Source organism: Rattus rattus, chromosome 2 (genome assembly GCF_011064425.1).
Source record: "Rattus rattus isolate New Zealand chromosome 2, Rrattus_CSIRO_v1, whole genome shotgun sequence".
Classification (NCBI taxonomy): Eukaryota; Metazoa; Chordata; class Mammalia; order Rodentia; family Muridae; genus Rattus; species Rattus rattus.
In genome coordinates, this window is record NC_046155.1 from 204,646,953 (window position 1) to 204,666,872 (window position 19,920).

The 19,920-nt window shown below is 39.7% G+C and overlaps 1 protein-coding gene across 3 annotated transcripts in view; it reads right to left on the reverse strand.

Moving 5' to 3' along the window:
• The window catches only part of Trmt11 (tRNA methyltransferase 11 homolog), a 445,416-nt gene extending 429,052 nt beyond the window's left edge, over positions 1 to 16,364 (reverse strand). For all 3 annotated transcript variants that reach the window (XM_032894853.1, XM_032894852.1, XM_032894850.1), the window contains exons 1-6: positions 16,281 to 16,364; positions 13,888 to 13,969; positions 13,707 to 13,799; positions 13,339 to 13,473; positions 12,076 to 12,232; positions 436 to 516 (exon numbers count right to left, since the gene is read on the reverse strand). In XM_032894853.1, the coding sequence (XP_032750744.1) occupies positions 436 to 516; positions 12,076 to 12,232; positions 13,339 to 13,473; positions 13,707 to 13,799; positions 13,888 to 13,969; positions 16,281 to 16,303 (571 nt within the window). In that variant the 5' untranslated portion in view covers positions 16,304 to 16,364. The remainder of the gene's footprint in view (positions 1 to 435; positions 517 to 12,075; positions 12,233 to 13,338; positions 13,474 to 13,706; positions 13,800 to 13,887; positions 13,970 to 16,280) is intronic.
• Between the last annotated feature and the right edge of the window lie 3,556 nt (positions 16,365 to 19,920).

Genomic DNA, 19,920 nt, shown 5'->3' on the forward strand with positions numbered 1-19,920 from the left:
TAACCACTGAGCCATCTCCCCAGCCCCATCCCTCCAGGTACATGTTCTTAACATGTACTTGCTGACTACAAATGGGACACTCCATCTCTTTCATATTTTCCTTCCCAACACTGTTTTCCAACCTTAGTTTGCCTTTAAAAACAAAGCAAAACAAATCGCAGCAAACAAACAAACAAACAAACACTTCTTGTATTAAGATAGCAAGTTCCTGGCCAGGGATGGAGGGAATTTTTCTTCTTCATGTTAATATTCTTCTAGTTCACATCTCATACACTGAATGATCATATTGTCAAGTGTGGACACTCAAAGAAGTTTTATGGAAAATTACATTAAAATGTTGTACTTTATACATTAAAATGTCACATAAAGATACCTTCTGATTGTACAGGCCTACTTGGCTTAACAACAAAGACTAACATTGTACATTCTACTCACCCAAGCCATGAACCGTGTTGTAGTCTATGTCTGTCCCACACACATATGCACCGAAGTGAGCAGATGCTATCAGGAGGCCACCTGGAAAACCACACAATTATGACTGTTAGCCAGAAAGCCCAGACTAGTGTTTCTTTCCTGATTTAATTTGATCCAGAGTCTTACGAACTAGCTGCAGGCAGAGTACCCTGGAATGACATCAAGCCTAGTTAAATTTAGCAAGGCTCAGAACTGAACAAATAAACCCTAAACTGAACTCACTAAATCAGCCAAAAGGCAGAGAATCAATGCATATCAGGGGCATTGCTACTTCACTACCGAGGGAATGCTATTTATTGTTCAAAAAGATGATAGTTAAGACATTTCTCAGGTTATCTTAACATTACTCAAAAACATTCTGTTCCATTTTAAAAAGTGAACAAACAAGTCTCCAAATACAAAGATCTAAAATAAACTAATAACTGGGCTCAAGTCTCAAAGAACGAAAGTAAGCACGTTTCACATGTGAAATGCTGTCTTTACAGGTTTAAACGTGGCCTCTTTTAAAATACTGTCATGTAATTATTTTTTGGTATAAACTATAAATATAAATTTCTGAGTAAGTTATCTAATTAACAGTATAATTTTTCTATTATACAGTGCTATGGGTAAAGTAAGAATAATACCCCAATATAAAATTACCAGACTAAGGAAAATGACAGATGTGACTGGCTCAAAAATGAAAGAAAGGTCAAACAATTAAAAAAGAAATGAAACACTTAAAGAAAAGTATTTTTATTAAGAAAAATTCAAAGTTAATAAAATATTAAATATATTTTTATTAAACTATACATTAATATATATTCAAATAAAGTGCTTTTTATGATTGATCAATCCCTAATTATAATATAGGAAGATGTCTGTCAAATAGGAATGAGAAATTCATTTTCAACTACAACATAAGTCCAGGCCTTGGGAGCAAACTCCTGGGTTTTTCTTTCCAACCTTTAAAATGTTATCTCTAAAATTAGTAGTGTCTTAACAGTGTCAAGATCTACACATTGCAGATCTATGGCTATCTAAAACATAAGGAAGTGTACTTAAAAAATACTTTGCTCATATAAATACACTATTTTCCTGTTATATCCCCTGAAGAAGAAGGATGTTGAGCTCAAAGCACAGCAGAAACCAAAACCTAGGTCTTCTCACAGTAACCCTGAAGCACCAGTGAGACACAGTACGTAGGAGACCTCATAATTCATGACCTAGAAATGGTGTAGGCTGTAGTCAGGAAAGGTATTTCATGTGACAACTTGGGAGACTCACAAAGTCACTTCACCCAGATCACAAGGAATTACTACAACTCTGCCAACCAAGGCAGATACTCACCTAGAAGGGCTAGTTGTCAAGGGGACAGACAGAAAAGCTTTCCTGTGCTTCCTTAACCAGAACCTTATCCATTGCTTAGAGGGACCTTTGAGAAGACTCAACTTACAGAACACTGCTGAAAGGAGACGGATAATCTGTTAGACTTGCCTGGACTTGTGTCTTCTTTTAATTTTTAAATAAAATCATAAGAAGTTGGTTTCTCTGACCCTGGGCAGTCGTTGCTAATCCTCTATTGTGTTTCGCTTACAGCAGTCTGTGTTTTGTCATACCTTACGTGGAGGGTTCTTGGGTGGAAAGGGAAACGGAGCAGGAAGTATGGAGAAGGTAGAACGGGACGCACCCATTTTTGTTATCCAGGCTAAGAATATTATTAATACCACATATGTAAGTCAGACTAACAACTCAGTGTTTCAATTTCCTGTAACTTAAACAGTAACCATTTTAAGGTTAGGGAAAGATCTTATAGGAAAAAAAAAATACAACGAACGGAATTTATTCCACACTGTAAAACTTGATTTATGAGTTTTGTCTCTGGACAACTACAGGAAATGTGAGACTAGGCTTTGGTTTTGCTAAGAGAGAAAAAGGAAAGAAGCTGGTGCTCCTGCTGCCACGGTGTTTTACTGTCTGTGTCATCCCTCTGAAAAAGGGCTCTGAGTGAAGGACCAGCCTAAGTACAAGAAGACTGGCAGAGGCGGCAGGACAGCCGGACCATTGTGAAAGGCCAGAGGCGGCCGTACCACCGGACCAGTGTGAAAGGCCGGGAAGCAGGAGCACCGTGACGAGCTACTGAGATGGACTTTCCAGTCCTCTTTTCCATTCTGCACGTTTCTCCCAGGGCTAAGTCAGTTTCCCCACCTGGATTCTATGTCAACCATTCTGAAATGGCAAATTAAAAAGGAGCTGTAGTATTTTCCTGACACTTACAAAGAGTCTGAGGGATAACTATGTATCTTGGCGGACATATTACTAGACCCACCTCACCTGAGAGAAGTGTGAGAAGGAGTCCACAGAGGTCTATACCACACAAGACAATGAGCACACACACATTTCCATCTCTTTAATTATTGACAAAAAAGTTAGACGTTTAAATTAAAGTCTCAATTCCCTTGCTGCTAAAATAGCAATAAGTTATCAATATTTCGGAATTAGCCCAAGAGGGGACAAGAAAATGAGTTCCTGGTCAAATATCTCACCGTTGTTTACTGCTCACTATGTCTAACATCTTCACCAAAAAGTACGTAAGTCCATAGAAAGCAACAATTAAAAAATGATAGTAGTAGGGGCTCAGCTCTTACGGAGGTCCTGAGTTCAATTCCCAGCAACCACATGGTGGCTCACAACCATCTGTAATGGGATCTGATGCCCTCTTCTGGTGTGTCTGAGGCGTGACAGTGTGCTCACATACATAAAATAAATAAATCTTTTAAAAAAAAAATAGTAGCATAGCATCCTACTCAGTCTACCAGTTTTCAAGTAACACTCTAACACAGCCCAGAGTGAGGCTAGGAGGAGGGCCTTTGGTCAACAGGTCATTCTAATGAGGAGGACAGTAGCACCCCACACCTTCCTCCTTCTGCTCTTGGCTTAGAGGTAAGCAGGTAAGTAGACCCTTGGCCCTTATCATTGTCTTCTAATATCCAAACAAAGCGTAACACTGTCACATTAGAATCCTTCTCTTTGTAAATTATTTTGTCTATTTTGTCGTAACGGAATGTTTACTAGCGTACCAATTAGCTAAAATAGGAACAAACTCTGTTACTAAGCAAATTAGGCAAAGCCGTGCATCCAGTTACTAAAAGTTCACACCAACACAGGTGTGGTGTATTCACACTAAACGTTACTGGTAGCAATGCTTCCTCACCACTCAACTTCTAAATGTGATTAAAATGAGAAAATGTTTGCCGAAACAGAAAGGAGAGTGAGGTCATAAGGTAATTATAAGCAGCAGCTAACTGTCTAAAAGAGAAAAGAAAGATGTGTATAGAAGAAAAGATCTCAACCTACTTTAAAAACCTTGAAAACAAAATCACCAGTCCTCACTAGTCAATGCTGATGCATTTGGGAACTGTCCACATTTCAGTTTGAACCATTAAAAGGAATACACTTGAATTCAGTAAATCCACAAAAACGAAAGATATAGGTAAAAAATCATCGAACGGGATGTGTGAAAACCTACAGCCATGAGAAAGGCACAGAACTACTCAGTTCTCTGGTCCTTTCCAAGGTACAAGCTATTTATGAAGCAGGAGTTCAATGAGGAAAGCAATCACCCTTAAGAACTTTCTGTGCAAAATTAGAGACTATAGCCAGTTTCAAAGTGAAAATGTCAAAAACTGACTTATATCCTAAAGCCAACTTAAACCACTAACACAGATTATGAGACTATATTGTAGTGGCAACTCTTACAAAGATTCACCAATCATGTGACCTCCCTCTTCTATGGGAACAGTGAGATGATCAAGGCTGTTCATTGCAGGGAAGACCCCACAGCAGACACAGTCAGTTACCCTTTACCATGCACAATTAAAAATGTGAATGCGGTGAAGGTGGAATTTTACAATATGTCTAGGATTGACTGCATCAAAGAAGGCCTACTCCTCTTCCTCCCCTGGTATGACAATGTTAATTTTAAACTTTAAGGTCTAACCTCAGTGTGTACACCAGTCACACTGTACACAAATATTACATAATTCCAAGGAACTGTTTTCACTTCATAAAAATAATTTTTTGTTTGTTTTTAAGTTTATGAACGAGCTAACTGGATGGCTGAGTAAAGTCTGGTGGCAGAAACGGGATGACCTGAGTGAATCCCTGGAACCCGCACACTGGGGAAGGAGAGTCAACTGCATAAAGCTGTCCTCTGACCTCCACGCCCCTGCAGTGGCAGGCCTGTGCCAGACCCACGCATCATGCTGTATATACAGATACCCCACAATGACAAATGAGAATTCAAAGCTAAAGAACAAAGAGTAAGGTTGAGCATCTAGAGAAAGACAAATCATAACCATTAACCTCACTGTCCACAAGAATGAATTCCAGGTGGATCAGAGTTCTGAAACAAACAAAAAAATATATCACTTCAAGAGGCATAGAAGAAAATACAGACAAATACTTTATAAGTTGAATACAGAGAAAACTTGTATATGGCAAGAAAGCAAATATTATCAAAGTCAATAATAACTGATAATTTGGAAAGACATATTTGCAATTTATCACAGAAACACTGGAAGAGGATGTGTTAATATCTCTACAAAAGCATCCCTACAAAACACAGGAGCAAGAAAAAGACATGAAAGTCTACTCAAAATATGTTATATAACAGCCTTTAAAAAAATAATCAGATACATATTAACACTCTATTTAGATATAATTTCAACCAACATATCAGGAAATTTCAGACCAATTTCCCTTATGAATACTGATGTAAAATTAATAAAATTCTTGAAAAACGAATCCAAGAACAATGAAAATATCTCTATCATGATCAAGTAGGTTTCATGCTAGTGATGCAGGGATGCTTCAATATACAGAAATCCAGCAACATAATCTACTACATAAACAAACTCAAAGAAAAAAACACACGATCATCTCATTAGATGCTGAGAAAACATTTGACAAAATTCTATACCCCTTCATGTTAACTCTTGGAAAGATCAGGAATTCAAGGCCCACACCTAAACATAGTAAAAGCAATAAATAGCAAACCAGTAGCTAACATCAAACTAAATGGAGAGAAAATCAGGGACTAGACAAGACTGCCCACTCTCTCCCTACATATTCACTATAGTACTTGAAGTCCTAGCCAGAGCAATCAGACAACAAAAGGAGGTCAAAGGGATACAAATTGAAAGGAAGTGGTCACCCAATCACAGAAAAACACACATGGTATGCACTCATTGATAAGTGGCTATTAGCCCAAATGCTTGAATTACCCTAGATGCATAGGACGCATGAAACTCAAGACGGAAGATCAAAATGTGAATGCTTTACTCCTTCTTTAAAAGGGGAACAAGAATACCCTTGGCAGGGAATAGAGAGGCAAAGATTAAAACAGACACAGAAGGAACACCCATTCAGAGTCTGCCCCACATGTGGCCCATACATATACAGCCACCCAATTAGACAAGATGGATGAAGCAAAGAAGTGCAGGCCAACAGGAGCCGGATGTAGATCTCTCCTGAGAGACACAGCCAGGATACAGCAAATACAGAGGCAAATGCCAGCAGCAAACCACTGAACTAAGAATAGGAACCCTGTTGAAGGAATCAGAGAAAGAACTGGAAGAGCTTAAAGGGGCTCGAGACCCCATATGAACAACGATGCCAAGCAACCAGAGCTTCCTGGGACTAAGCCACTACCTAAAGACTATACATGGACTGACCCTGGACTCTGACCTCATAGGTAGCAATGAATATCCTAGTAAGAGCACCAGTGGAAGGGCAAGCCCTTGGTCCTGCTAAGACTGAACCCCCAGTGAATGTGATTGTTGTGGGGAGAGCGGCAATGGGGGGAAGATGGGGAGGGGAACACCCTTAAAGAAAGGGAGGGGGAGGGGTTAGGGGGATGTTGGCCCGGAAACTGGGAAAGGAAATAACAATCGAAATGTAAATAAGAAATACTCAAGTTAATAAAAAAAAATTAATTAAAAAAAAGGAAGTGGTCAAAATATCACTATTAGCAGATGATATGATAGCATACTTAAGTGACCCCAAAAGTTCCACCAGAGAACTACTAAGCCTGATAAACAACTTCAAAAAAGTGACTGGATATAAAATTAACTCAAACAAATCAGTAGCCTTCTCTCTACTCAAAAGATAAACAGACTGAGAAAAAAATTAGGGAAATGACACCCTTCACAATAGTCACAAATAATATAAAATACCTTACTGTGACTCTAGCCAAGCAAGTGAAAGATCTGTATGACAAGAACTTCAAGTCTCTGAAGAAAGAAATTGAAGAAGATCTCAGAAGATGGAAAGACCTCTTATGCTCATGGATTGGCAGGAGTAATATAGTAAAAATGGTCATCTTGCCAAAAGCAATCTACAGATTCAATGCAATTCTCATCAAAATTCTAACTCCATTCTTAGAATGAGTTAGAAAGAGCAATCTGCAAATTCATCTAGAATAACAAAAAATTCAGAATAGAGAAAGAGAAAACTATCCTCAACAATGAAAGAACTTCTGGGGGAATCACTATCCCTGAACTCAAGCAGTATTACAGAGCAATATTGATAAAAACTGTATGGTATTGGTTCAGAGACAGGCAGATAGATCAGTGAAATAGAATTGAAGACCCAGAAATGAACCCACACACCTATGGTCAATTGATCTTTGACAAAGGAGCTAAAACCATCCAACGGAGAAAAAGATACCATTTTCAACAAATGGTGCTGGTTCAACTGGAGGTCAGCATGTACAAGAATGCAAATTGATCCACTCTTATTGACCTGTACAAAGCTTAAGTCCAAGTGGATCAAGGACCTCCACATCAAACCAGATACACTCAAACTAAGAGAAGAAAAATTGGGGAAGAGCCTTGAACACATGGGCACTAGGGAAAATTTCCTGAACAGAACACCATGGCTTATGCTCTAAGATCAAGAATAGACAAATGGGACTTCATAAAACTGCAAAGCTTCTGCAAGGCAAAGAACACTATCATTAGGACAAAATAGCAAACAACAGATTGGGAAAAGATCTTTACCAGTCTTGCATCCTATACGGGACTAATAGCCAATATGTACAAAGAACTCAAGAAGTTAGACTCCGGAGAATCAAAATAACCCTATTAAAAAATGGGGTACACAGCTAAACAAAGAATTCTCAGCTGAGGAATATCAAATGGCTGAAAAATACCTAAAGAAATGTTCAACATCCTTAGTCATCAGGGAAATGCAAATTAAAACAACCCAGAGATTCTGCCTCACACCAGTCAGAATGGCTAAGATCAAAAAACTCAGAGGTGACAGCAGTTACTGGCGAGGATGTGGAGAAAGAAGAATATTCTTCCATTGTTGGTGGGATTGCAAGCTGGTACAACCAATCAGGATATCAGTCTGGAGGTTCCTCAGAAAATTGGACATAGTACTACCTGAGAACCAGCTATACCTCTCTTGGGCATATACCCATAAGATGCTCCAACATACAACAAGGACACATGCTCCACTATGTTCATAGCAGTCTTATTTATAATAGCCAGAAGCTGGAAAGAATCCAGCTGCCCTTCAACAGAGGAATGGATACAGAAAATGTGGTACATTTACACAATGGAGTACTACCCAGCTATTAAAAACTATGATTTCGGGCTGGAGAAATGGCTCAGCGGTTAAGAGCACTGACTGCTCTTCTAGAGCTCCTGATTTCGATTCCCAGCAACCACATGGTGGCTCATAACCATCTAATAAGATCTGGTGCCCTCGTCTGTCATATATATGCAGAACACTGTCTATGTAATAAATAAATAGATCTAAAAAAAAATTTAAAAACCCTATGATTTCATGAAATTCATAGGCAAGTAAATGGAACTAGAAAATATCATCCTGAGTGAGGTAACCCAATCACAAAAAAAAAAACCAAACAAACAAAAAACACACATGGTATGCACTAATTGATAAATGGATATTAGCCCAAAAGCTTGGATTACCCAAATTACAATCCACAGACCAGTTGAAGCTCAAGAAGAAGGACGATCAAAATGTGGATGCTTCAGTCCTTCTTAGAGGGGAAACAAAAATATTCATAGGAGGGGATATGGAAACAATATGGAGCAGAGACTGAAGAAATGGCCCCATTCAGAGCTTGCCCCATCCAGGGATCCAGCCTATATATATATATTTATGGACTATAACTACAGAAGAGAATGGGGTGGGCTAGAATGCAGTTCAGTGACAGAGTGCGCTCCATTATCTCCAGCACCAAAACTAACAAAAGAATAAAAACAGACTCTAAACAGGAAGAGAGTTCTAAGAAACACTGTCAAGTGGGACCCCCTACACACACACACACACACACACACACACACACACACACACACACACACACATACACATACACACACACACACACACATACACAGAGTATCAAACATTTTACATAAAAGAGTTTACGTAAGAAATTGTGCCTCTATGAGCATATCACTAGAAAAATCAATGAGAAAACAAGGTTGGCCACCAAAGGAAGGGACAAAAAGAAAAGCACATTATTGGGTAGCTGTGACTCCTCGATGTGAGTTTATCTTTTGCATATGTAAAAGCTAACATGGTTAAGAAGAAGTGATGGCAGGGATCCAAAATCTAAAACTGAGAGGAAACTACAACACATGAAACTCTGGGAACGTCCAATGGACAGAAAAGCAAGCACAGGGTCTGTTTTTATCGCTCCTTAAGCAGGGACAGAAAGAAAGTATGCCTTACATTGTTCATGGTAGGTGTGGTGGTTCGAATGACAATGTCTCCTACAAACTCAGATACTTGAACACTGGCTCCCCAGTTGGTGCTGCTTCGTAAAATCTTGGTGGTGCCCTGTGCTTGAGGAAGCACGCACTGGGTGCAGGCTTTGGGAGCAAAAGGTCCTGGCAATTTCCAGCGTGTTCCTTCTGCTTGGTGCTTGTGGTGAAAGAAGTGAGCTCTGAGCATCCTTGCTGCTGACACTTGCTGCCACACCTCCCCAACGTGATGGACTCCCAGCCTCTACAGCTGTAAGTCCAAATAAACCCACTGCCGTGTGAGCTGCCTTGGTCATGGTGTCTTCGCACAGCAACAGAAAGCTAACATAATAGGATTCTTTTCCCACCACGTGGTGCAGGTAAGGCAGTCTTGACTATTGTACACAGTCATAGAACTGAACAAAAGAGCAAATGTGGTGAAGCTAAGAACCAGGATGGGTGAAGAGAAAGGAATGCACGACGAAGATGGAACAAGGTAGCAAATAGATCTGTGACACTCAACAGAAAAAGCTGCTACACATACAAACCCAGGATAAGTCTGTCTGGAGGTTCACCACGTGTGCACGCACAGGAGCACATGCGTGTGCATTTCCGTTTGCACTCATACATGTTACGTGTATACACAGGAGCATATGCATGTGTACTTCCAATTGTACTCACATACATATTACATGTACACACACAGGAGTACATGTGTGTGCATTTCCATTTGCATGCATGCATATTATGTGTGTACACATGTGTATTTTCTTTCTTATCCTCTGACGAGCTTTAGAACCCAGACCTTGGTTCCTGATACTATCTCCCCACTAAAAGCAACAAGGGTAATTGGAGAATGACTGGAGCCAGGGCTTGGGCATTCAAAAATAAGCCAGAAACTTCAAAAGTTGTCTTTAAAAAAAAAAAGCATGCTAGGTTACAAAGACAGATTCGATGTGAAAGGCCTGGTGAAAGTAGGCTAATTAATCTGAATAAGGAAGTAATTAAGGAACAACAGGACATAGAAATCGCCAGAGGAAAAAGGGGGAACTTAGTAGTTCATGCTAATGATAAGTAAAATTAACACCAGGAGGAGAAGAAAGGTTTCTTGTTTACAAAATAATGAATTTAGAGCAGTAACAGAAGTACTAGAGTAGAAAAATCAGACAAGGAAAAACTGTTTCAAACTAGAATCCTGCCGGTGGATGCTAGCCCTGACTTGTCCAGAGGAGGAGACATCTGGATAAGGCACGGGATGTTTACTAACTCCTAACGTGCCTCCCCCACAGAGCTCTGCATCAGCTGCAAGACTAGAAAATAAGAGTCACCATCACACAGGAAAATCAAATTATAATTCCATGCTGATAGAAATTAGTACTGCACTGAGAGGCAGAGAAGCGGCGTCTGTAAGTCTTGCAAAGGACACACCTCTAGTGTCATATCCAGGGGCAAATGTGTAACATATTCCAATAATGAGAAAGACTCAAGCAACTCAGAGGAAAACGATTCTATACTTAACAGCTTAATACTGTTCCAAACAAAGATTATGTTAACAGTGAAATACATCCAATCACAGAATATAAGTATATAGGTGCCATATATATATATTCCTTATTCTTAAGAAATATAGACTAAAAAAAGAAATATATACTAATATGTTTGAGAAAAGAATAAATGTAACCACCAAATGATTCAAAAAAACATATAAATAAAACAACAAAGGAAGCAGAGTGTGAACAAAAGCTTCTGCCGAGATTGGATATATAGATTTTCATAACTTTTAAAGAAACTTGACGTTAGTTCCAATAACAAGCTCAAAATGTAGGACCCTGTGTTCAGATAAATGAAAATAGAAAGACCAAACAGGTAGGCTGAGGGTGAGGTGCACGGAGACACAGCAGAAAGCCCCCTGGAGAATTACTTCAAAACAAATTCCAAAACACTCCTTGCAGCAGCCGGGAAGTCTGGGCCTGATGCTAGTTCTTCCTAATCACAAGTTAACTTGGGTGCAAGTGGCAGCCGGTAAAGCCTGACAGAGTCAGCTCTGCAGAAGCAAAGACACACGAACCGCAGAGTCACGCTGCTGGAGTCAATCTACAATAGCGACAAGTTGTGTAACCCCTCCTTGCACGTCGCCTCCTCGGGAAACCTTCTACAATATCTTCAAGTCAGCTGTCCTCAGAGGAGAGTGCACCCATGTACTCCACACATTCGCTCAACACTTGTGCCCTCACTGTTCCTTAGACCGACAGCTACAGAGCCACTAACCAAACAAGAATATTGGGGTTAGTCAAATAAAAATTAAATAAAGTAATGTCTGCCCGAGGGCTACATCAAGCAAGAAAGCACTCTGTGGCAAGAAAAACATCAAATTCGGATGAAGTCAACTTGGAATTTCAGGATTTCCACAGACTTAATTAGGGGAGCATCCCAGGGAAGTACGGTGCCAGCAGGCAGGTTCCAGTCTATGTTGTCACCCTCAAATCACACTTAAACACTCACTGCCACAAACAGAATCAAAGATATGTCTCCCTCTACCCAAATCCATGGCTATTTATGTAAAAGTATGAATATCTGTTGACTTTTTTATTCTTCCCATAGTTTTCCTAGTTAAATAAATAACATTTTTACAATGTATGAGATACTGTGACACATCTGTGAAAAATAAGACCAATGCGCCCCTCAGGGATAAAACCTACAAAACCCTAGTCACATCTACCAAGTAACAATGTGTTTAAAGTATTACACAAGAAAAGATTATTCTGCCAATTCACACTCTTGTCCCTCACCACTATAAATAAGCAACATCTATGCGCTCGTGTAACCAATGGATTTATAATACCTGTTCCAACAAAGGGGTCAAAGACAAGATCATTTTCTTTCACTTTTGCATGGTTGGCCATGATGAACGATAAACCAGCATCCATACTTGTATTTCCAATAAAATGTCTCTTTTTGACACTGTAGGACTCAATTAACTCTCTTTGTCCATCTGCAATCTAGATCAGAGGTATTTGTCAACTTAGTCTAGCTATACAGAACAGACTCAAGAGAATTAGTCACAAGAAACTTAGAGCACCCTGCTAACAAGAACACTTCTTTCCACTTACTACTATTCTAAACTTAATCGATTAAAAACATCAAAGGGACAATGGAACATCCTTTGGGTATATGCCCAGGAGTGGTATGGCTGGGTCTTCAGGTAGAACTATTCCCAGTTTTCTGAAAAGCTGACAAATCGATTTCCAGAGCAGATTCACAAGTTTGCAATGGAGGAGTGTTCCCCCCTTGCTCCGTATTTTTGACAGCATATCACTCGAGTGTTTGATCTTAGCCATTCTGACCAGTGTATGATGGAGTCTCACAGTTGTTTTGATTTGCATTTCCCTGGTGATTCTGAACATTTCTTTAAGTGCTTCTCTGCCATTCAGAATTGCTTTGTTAAGAATTCTCTGACCCGGTGCCACTTTTTAATTGAATTATATTGTGATCACTAAAATCACATCTTTTTCCTTCTTTTCAAATCCAGTGGGACTCCATTTAAACAGAATCATCCTAAGGAGTGGTCTTGAGTCTTCTCATCTCCCTCTTGTCCTTCAAGACAAGACATAGTAACATGGGTCTTGGCTTCCATCCACTTACTCCAGCCTCAAAGAAGTGAGCAGAACGCATCCATGGTTTCATTTCCTTGCAGAAAGGAAGACTCAGATTTGAGATCTCCACAGATCACCAAACAGGCCCTGCCCTCTGCCCTCTCTCTGCTTCACAAAGAGCCATCCTGACATCATCCTAGGAAGACTTGCTTTCCATGATCAGGTACCCCTTTCCCTAGGTCTCCTATCTAACAGGCTTTTTGTGTTTCACAAGGATCTCTTAAAAAAACGGACCATAAGGGCTTACGCTTTGGCAATATTAATCCATACAGCAATTCTGATTCTCAAGTTGCTTCCAATTTTTACATATAAAAAAATATCGTTAGGCTGTGGCATTCTGTTGTGTTTGCTCCGTGCCTCATGAATGCTTGAGCAGTGCTCCTGACTGACCACCCCACATTTAGCTAAACAAACAAACAATGAAGTAAGATGGGTAGAAAGAACTTGCTCACCCATCTGCCAAAATAAATATTGTGTGGATTCTCGGGGATACGGTTTGGGTCCAAACCATAGTCCTCCAAAATGGAGAATACATGCTGTGGTTTCTTTAAGTTTACTTTTCCTTCAAATGGCAGGAATTCAAGTGCCTAAAAAAAATAAAAAAGGAAACAAAAATTTACAGAAGAATCATAGAAAATGGTGCTTATTTACTAACATACACTGAGTGAGTCTGAGTCTGTCGTCAGAACGAAACAAGATACACACACACATACACACACACACACACACACACACACACACACACACAACATGGAAAGCATTTAACAGATATTATATGTTAACGCACTGCCTGTGGGCTGAGTCAGCCCGGCACACTTACGTCTATCCGCTCCACTTTTTCTTCTTGAGTTAATGTTTTATTAAATGTGTGAATCTTTATTTTATACGTCGAGTCCGAATGCAGAAATGGAACCTAAAGAAGAGCAGACACTTTTTTTAAGCTTAGGAATTACACCCAACGTGCACACTTGCCTGTGCAAAAATCACATTTCACTACGCACCATCTTCTCCACGGGGTAACTTTTAAGAGAAGAATACAGCTCCTCGGGAGATTTTCCATGACCCCATAGTTCAAATAAAGACCTAGGAAATAAATGATTGGTACTAACCTCAGTAAAGAACTTAGTGCACGCAGTAATACATAATATTTATTTTACTAGTTCTTTATGCTTGATACAACAAAATGGTCACTGGCTGTGGTTCCTAATCTATTTGTGAGAAATATGTACACTGGAGACAAATAACAGTAGAACCCCAAACCACACAAAGAAGTTGAACATTACATGGAAGGAGGGAAATTCAACACTAAGTCAATGTATTTCCAAGTTTTCATCATTTATACACATACGGAAATGTCGAAATATATGTGCATATATTTGAGGGTCGCTACGGGTTGATCCAGGATCTCGTGTCTCCTAATAAGCACACTATCTGCCACTGAGCTGTACCTCATGCCCTTATTATTATATCATACTAGACCAAACGATGTAATAAAATCAATCATTTTTAATGTTTTCCCATAAAGGGAGAAGGGATGTAAATATAAACCCTACTATTACTACTTAGCTATAATTTGGTAAAACTTACTAAGTTTGCTATACATTTCATGTTTTGTGCTTGTATAAAATATTCCACACTGAAGGAGCTGGCGAGACTGCTCAGCGGGTAAGAGAACTTGCTACTCTTGCACAGAACCCAACTTGGTTCCCAGCAGCCACATTAGGCATCTGGCAACCACCAGTAACTACAGTTCCACAGGATCGAACTCTGTCTTCTGGCCTCTGAAGGCATCTGAACACACAGACACATGCTGACATCCAGGCACGCACTTATATGTATAAGATAAAAATAATAAATGTGGGTTGGGGATTTAGCTCAGCGGTAGAGCGCTTGCCTAGGAAGCGCAAGGCCCTGGGTTCGGTCCCCAGCTCCGAAAAAAAGAACCAAAAAAAAAAAATAATAATAATAAATGTTTTTAGAATTCATACTAGAGCTATTTTAAATTAATGTTAAGCCTAACTCAACTACAGAAAACTCTGAATGACGTTTAAGAATGTCCTTGAAAGTCTACTTTAATTATCTGTAGGTAGCAAAACCTATTTTGAAAAGTGAGTTTGTCTTCTACCAAATGGAGAGCAAGAAATGCTCCTCTCCTTAGCAACATCCTCAGGGAGACCCCAGCCACCGAAAGGGAAAACAACCAAATGTGAGTCCTCAGATGCTTTACAACATTACAGAATTATTAGCTTTCTACTTACCAAACATATGCATCAAAAAACATGACCTTTAAACACATAACTTCTGAGTATGTGGGTAGCATTCTCAGCCTAATATCCCTTACTTCTGGAACTTAAATACCTTAAATAGCCATAGATGTTAACATGATAAGTAAAGCAGAAATATTGCATACGGCAGGAGCAGACTCCCCAGCTCCTTCGGTATGGAATAGTTTGCTAAGCAAAGAGTAGTCTTCATTTTTTCTGTTGTTTCCATTTTCTATTCATTATTGTTAAATAATTCCAAGTTCATTAATAAGCTGTGGTTTAAGGAATTAGATTTATAACTGAGCATACTTCTCAACAGGATAAAGTTAGATAAATATAAAAGTCACAGTTCATACCACATTACAAAACATTGCTAACCATGATAAATAAATAAATACATATATATAATATATATGCACTCATTCCATTATTAAAAGCAATATCTAAGAAAAAGAATAGTTTCAATAACCTGCCATTATATTCAGGGAAAAAAGTAACTAAGGCTCAATCAAAATAAGCATATGGAAAAGGAAAATCAGAGGAGTAGTGATAAAAATCTAGAAACGAGAATAAGCAACAATTTATTCAAAAATATAGTTGTTAGAATTCATTTCTCTAATGCATATTTCACGCCAGTTTTGTCACCTTAAATTTACTAATCTGAGGGCTGGAGAGATGGCTCAGTGCTGTTAACAGCACTGACTGCTCTCCCAGAGGTCCTGAGTTCAAATCCCAGCAACCACATGGTGCCTCACAACCATCTGAAATGGGATCCAGTGCCCCCTTCTGGTGTGTCTGAAGAGAGCGACAGTGTGCTCACATACGTAAAATAAATAAATAATCCCTTAAAAAACACTTAGTAATCTGATCGTTCAACTTAAAATCAAGGATGAGAAAAGCAGCTTTCGATTCTCCGTGACTCGGTTACCCTGAATGTGGCACCCACTCTATGAAAGAATGCGTCACTGGACGCTAATGTTAGGACTCGCTTTTCACCTCTGCTGTAGAAGGTAACTTCCGTAAACCTGTGGAATTCGCTGCATCCCCTCTGCTACCTTCCATAGCAAGATCCAGCCTACAGTGGCTATGAGGCCGTGTGTACGCCCACCCACAGGTCGAGTGTCACTCACTTGGCACACACAGTCCGTCTCATTACGTTTCTTGCTATATCTTCAGAGGGAATGTTAAGAATCCAAAATGGAGACTGAAAGACAAACACAGGCATGCAAATTACTGCTGCAATGGGTTTCATGTGTTTTGATTCAAGGAGTCAACAGGAAAAATTCCTTTCTACCATGTAAAACAGGCAAATCTGAGCTCTATTCAAAATAAAATCGTTCTGATAATAAAAAGAGAAGTTATTTTGGTGGATAAGTTGTTATGATAATACTCTAAAACACTTTTATAAACCACTCCATAAATGAAAATATCAGTAAAATACAATTTAAAGTTACTTTTTCTTAAAACTAGTTTTCATACTGGCCTCATACTGCATGTGTCAAGACCTTCCGCCTTCCCTCTTCCAGGGGTTGAAATTCTAGGCCTGTGCACAACAATGCAGTTCAGGAGTAACCTTCCTTTGCATTTATAAAGTTAGACTAGAAAACTAACTCAGATATGTGAGATGATGTCACAGGAGAGGCAGGTTCAAGATAGAAGGAGGCCTGTCATTGGATGAGAAGGAAAGATGGGCGGGGGAAAAGTTTGAAGGAAGAGGAGGAGACTGGAAGGAAGAGAGAGGAAGAGAGGAGTCGGGAGAGAGAGAGAAGCGGTGGCAGGACAATGGAGGCTGACATAAAGATCTCGCTCTGTGTATTTACAGGTTGTTATCAATGTTCTTAAGGGATGGATGGTACCGGGCTTTGTATGTTTAGGTGGGCAATTATATCTTATCGATTGGATCTAAGATTATTGTGTTGTGTGTTCTTTTATGTGATGGTTTGAGTGTAGCAAAGTGTGTGGCACCAGGAGACACTGGGCCGCCACAGAGTTGGGATGTGTTTCCGCCAAGAGATCTAGCAGGTATCTTGGGGCACCATGGTGCAGGACCTAGTGGGGTAAACGACAATACTTTTTTATTTTTGTATTTTTACAACAACACAGATACACAGTGTACTGCTGGACTTTCTGGGACTCGGCATTCCTTACAATATCTTTAAGTATGCATTGTGACTTATTTTTTTTTAATTATTAAATCTCTCCTTCCCTCTCCCCTCTGGCTTCCCTCTCTTTCTTTGTTCTCTAAATGGCTTGGGTTTTTGTTACTTGACACACTTAGACGAGGAACGGCCTCCGTCTGATTGGCCTGGGGGAAGTCTGCTGAACATTTTCTTGATAGATGATTGCTAAGGAAAGGCCCTGCCTACTAGGAGCTGTGCCATCCCTCAGCAGGAGGCCCTGGGCATGTTAGAAAGCAAACTGAGCTAGCCGGTAAGTAGCATCCTCCATGATCTCTGCTTAAGTCCCGGCCTCCAGGTTCCTGCCCTGACTTCCCATCATCAACGACTGGGATCAGGTTGTTTAAACCAAACAAACCCTTTCTTCCACAAGTTATTTTTGGTCATGATGTCTATCACCATAAGAGAAACCAAACTGTGACAACACCCACCCCTCACAGATACTTAGCCTCTCTAAGCTGCCCAGGCGAGGCTCCTTTTCCTGCCCTAACTTCCCAAGTGACAGGACAACACGGGTATGCTGCCACACCCAACCGGGTCTCTCATCTATGTATAGCTGTGGCCCGAGATGTCCTGTGAATTAATGATGATGCAAAACCATGGTGTAGATTACTGTTGCTAACTTGAATTATTTTATCATTTTATTTAATGTAAAAAGCAAAAAAAAAAAAAAAAAAAAAAGGACCCTTGCCAGAGCGAGGCCAAGCACCACAGCATCCTGCCCTCAGCTCAGCATGCTCACACATTAGACCCACTTTCCCTCCTCATCCTTCCTGCCAGTGACTGAGTCACTCTGGAACTTCAACTAAGGCCTCTTATCTATGGAAAGAAAAAGATGAGACTGTCGTGTTCAATCTTTCTTCTTCCAACACTGATACTACACTATAATACTACATTATAGAGAAATTCAAAAGAGCTCAAAGCAGGTAAGTCATCTTAGCTTTTGAAAATTGTGGATACAGGGCTGGAGAGGCAACTCAGCCATTAAAGATACACCTTACAACCAAAAATCGTGGCTACCACGTATGGTCTACATATGGCCTATATATGGTCTATGTGTGGTCTACATATGGACATTTATAGACATGGTCTGATGCAAACGCACCCTACCTTAACGTCCTCACACCATTTGAAAGCACATTCATGTGGACTTCAAAACTGCTTGGTGATACTCATCTCTGATGCCACCAGGCTGACAGTGGAGTATCCTGAGTGACTGACAGGTCTCACGGTTTGTTTCTTAAAGACTTCTGATTTTAGCCAGGCTATGGTAGCTCATACCTTTAATCCCTGCACTTGGAGACAGAGGCAGGTTAATCTCTGTGAGTTCCAGGCCGGCTTGTTTTACAGAGTATGTTCCAGGACAGCCAGGGCTACACAGAAATCATGTCTCGAAAACCATCCAACCAAAGAAACAAAAGATTTCTTGATTTTAAGATATTCAGGCTTTTAAATCATTTATGATATTTAATATTATACCTTTTTTCCTTTCTTCTCTTTGTGGTTGGGGGTGAAAGAGGGTCATTCTACATAACCTTGGGTATCCTGAAACTCACTATGTAGACTAGGCTAGCCTCGAACTCAGAGATACTCCAACCTTTGCCTCCTAGTTGCTGGGATTAAAGGCATGTGCCACCAGGCCTGGCCCCTGGTATATTTCTAAGTGATAAAATAATGCAAATCTTGGTTCTTATGAAGCTATAAATGAAGATACGTCCTTTCTCTTGATCATGTCTATGTTTGCTTACCCAAAACCCTGACCTTATTTCAAACTACCATTTAAAAAATTCAAGTATTTCTACTGTGTCTGTGTGTATATTATGTGATCACATATATATTTCCATAGTTCAATATAATTTAAATAAAATAAATCTAGCTATTAAATTAAAATTTTACTCTAGCATATACTCAAAAATTTGGATTAACTTTTTCAACCCAAATTATATAAAAGATACCAATCTCAAATAACAAGTACTGAAAGTTTTTTATTTCATTAGTATCTAAAATGTCCTACAGTACAATTAGCAGGGATTAAAATTTAATTAAATGATACTTGTATTTTACTAATTAAAAAGGGGATTATTACAGAAACTCTTCTGAAGTCCCATCTCTAACGATTCAAATCCATGTAAGACAGTTCACAGAGCACAAACACCCGTAAATATGGAGGAATCGTAGTCAATCTACTTGAACATATGTCCATTTTAGTTATTTTAAATACTTGTTCCTTCATCTGTTACCTCCACTCCATTATGCCAACCCATGCTTAATTACTCAATCAGGCATAGGAACCTTTCCTCGTGTAAAGGTTGTAACAGATACAGGAGGAGTAAAGAAAGTTCTTCAGATCCAGATCATGACAGTTTACAGTTTTGATATAATCCACAAGTTTCTCAGTTAATGGTCTCAACCCGCTATCCCTCGCGCCTGAGGGCGGCTGCCCTGCCTGTTTCTCAGCCTCATCTATAACAGACACCAGCAATGGGCTTTCCTGGCTCCAAGGCCTCAGAAAGAACGAATGGCCCCTGCCTGTATGCACAACTGTGAGGCTTGGCCGGCAGGGGCAACTGGGAGCAAGAACTCAGGAAAGCTG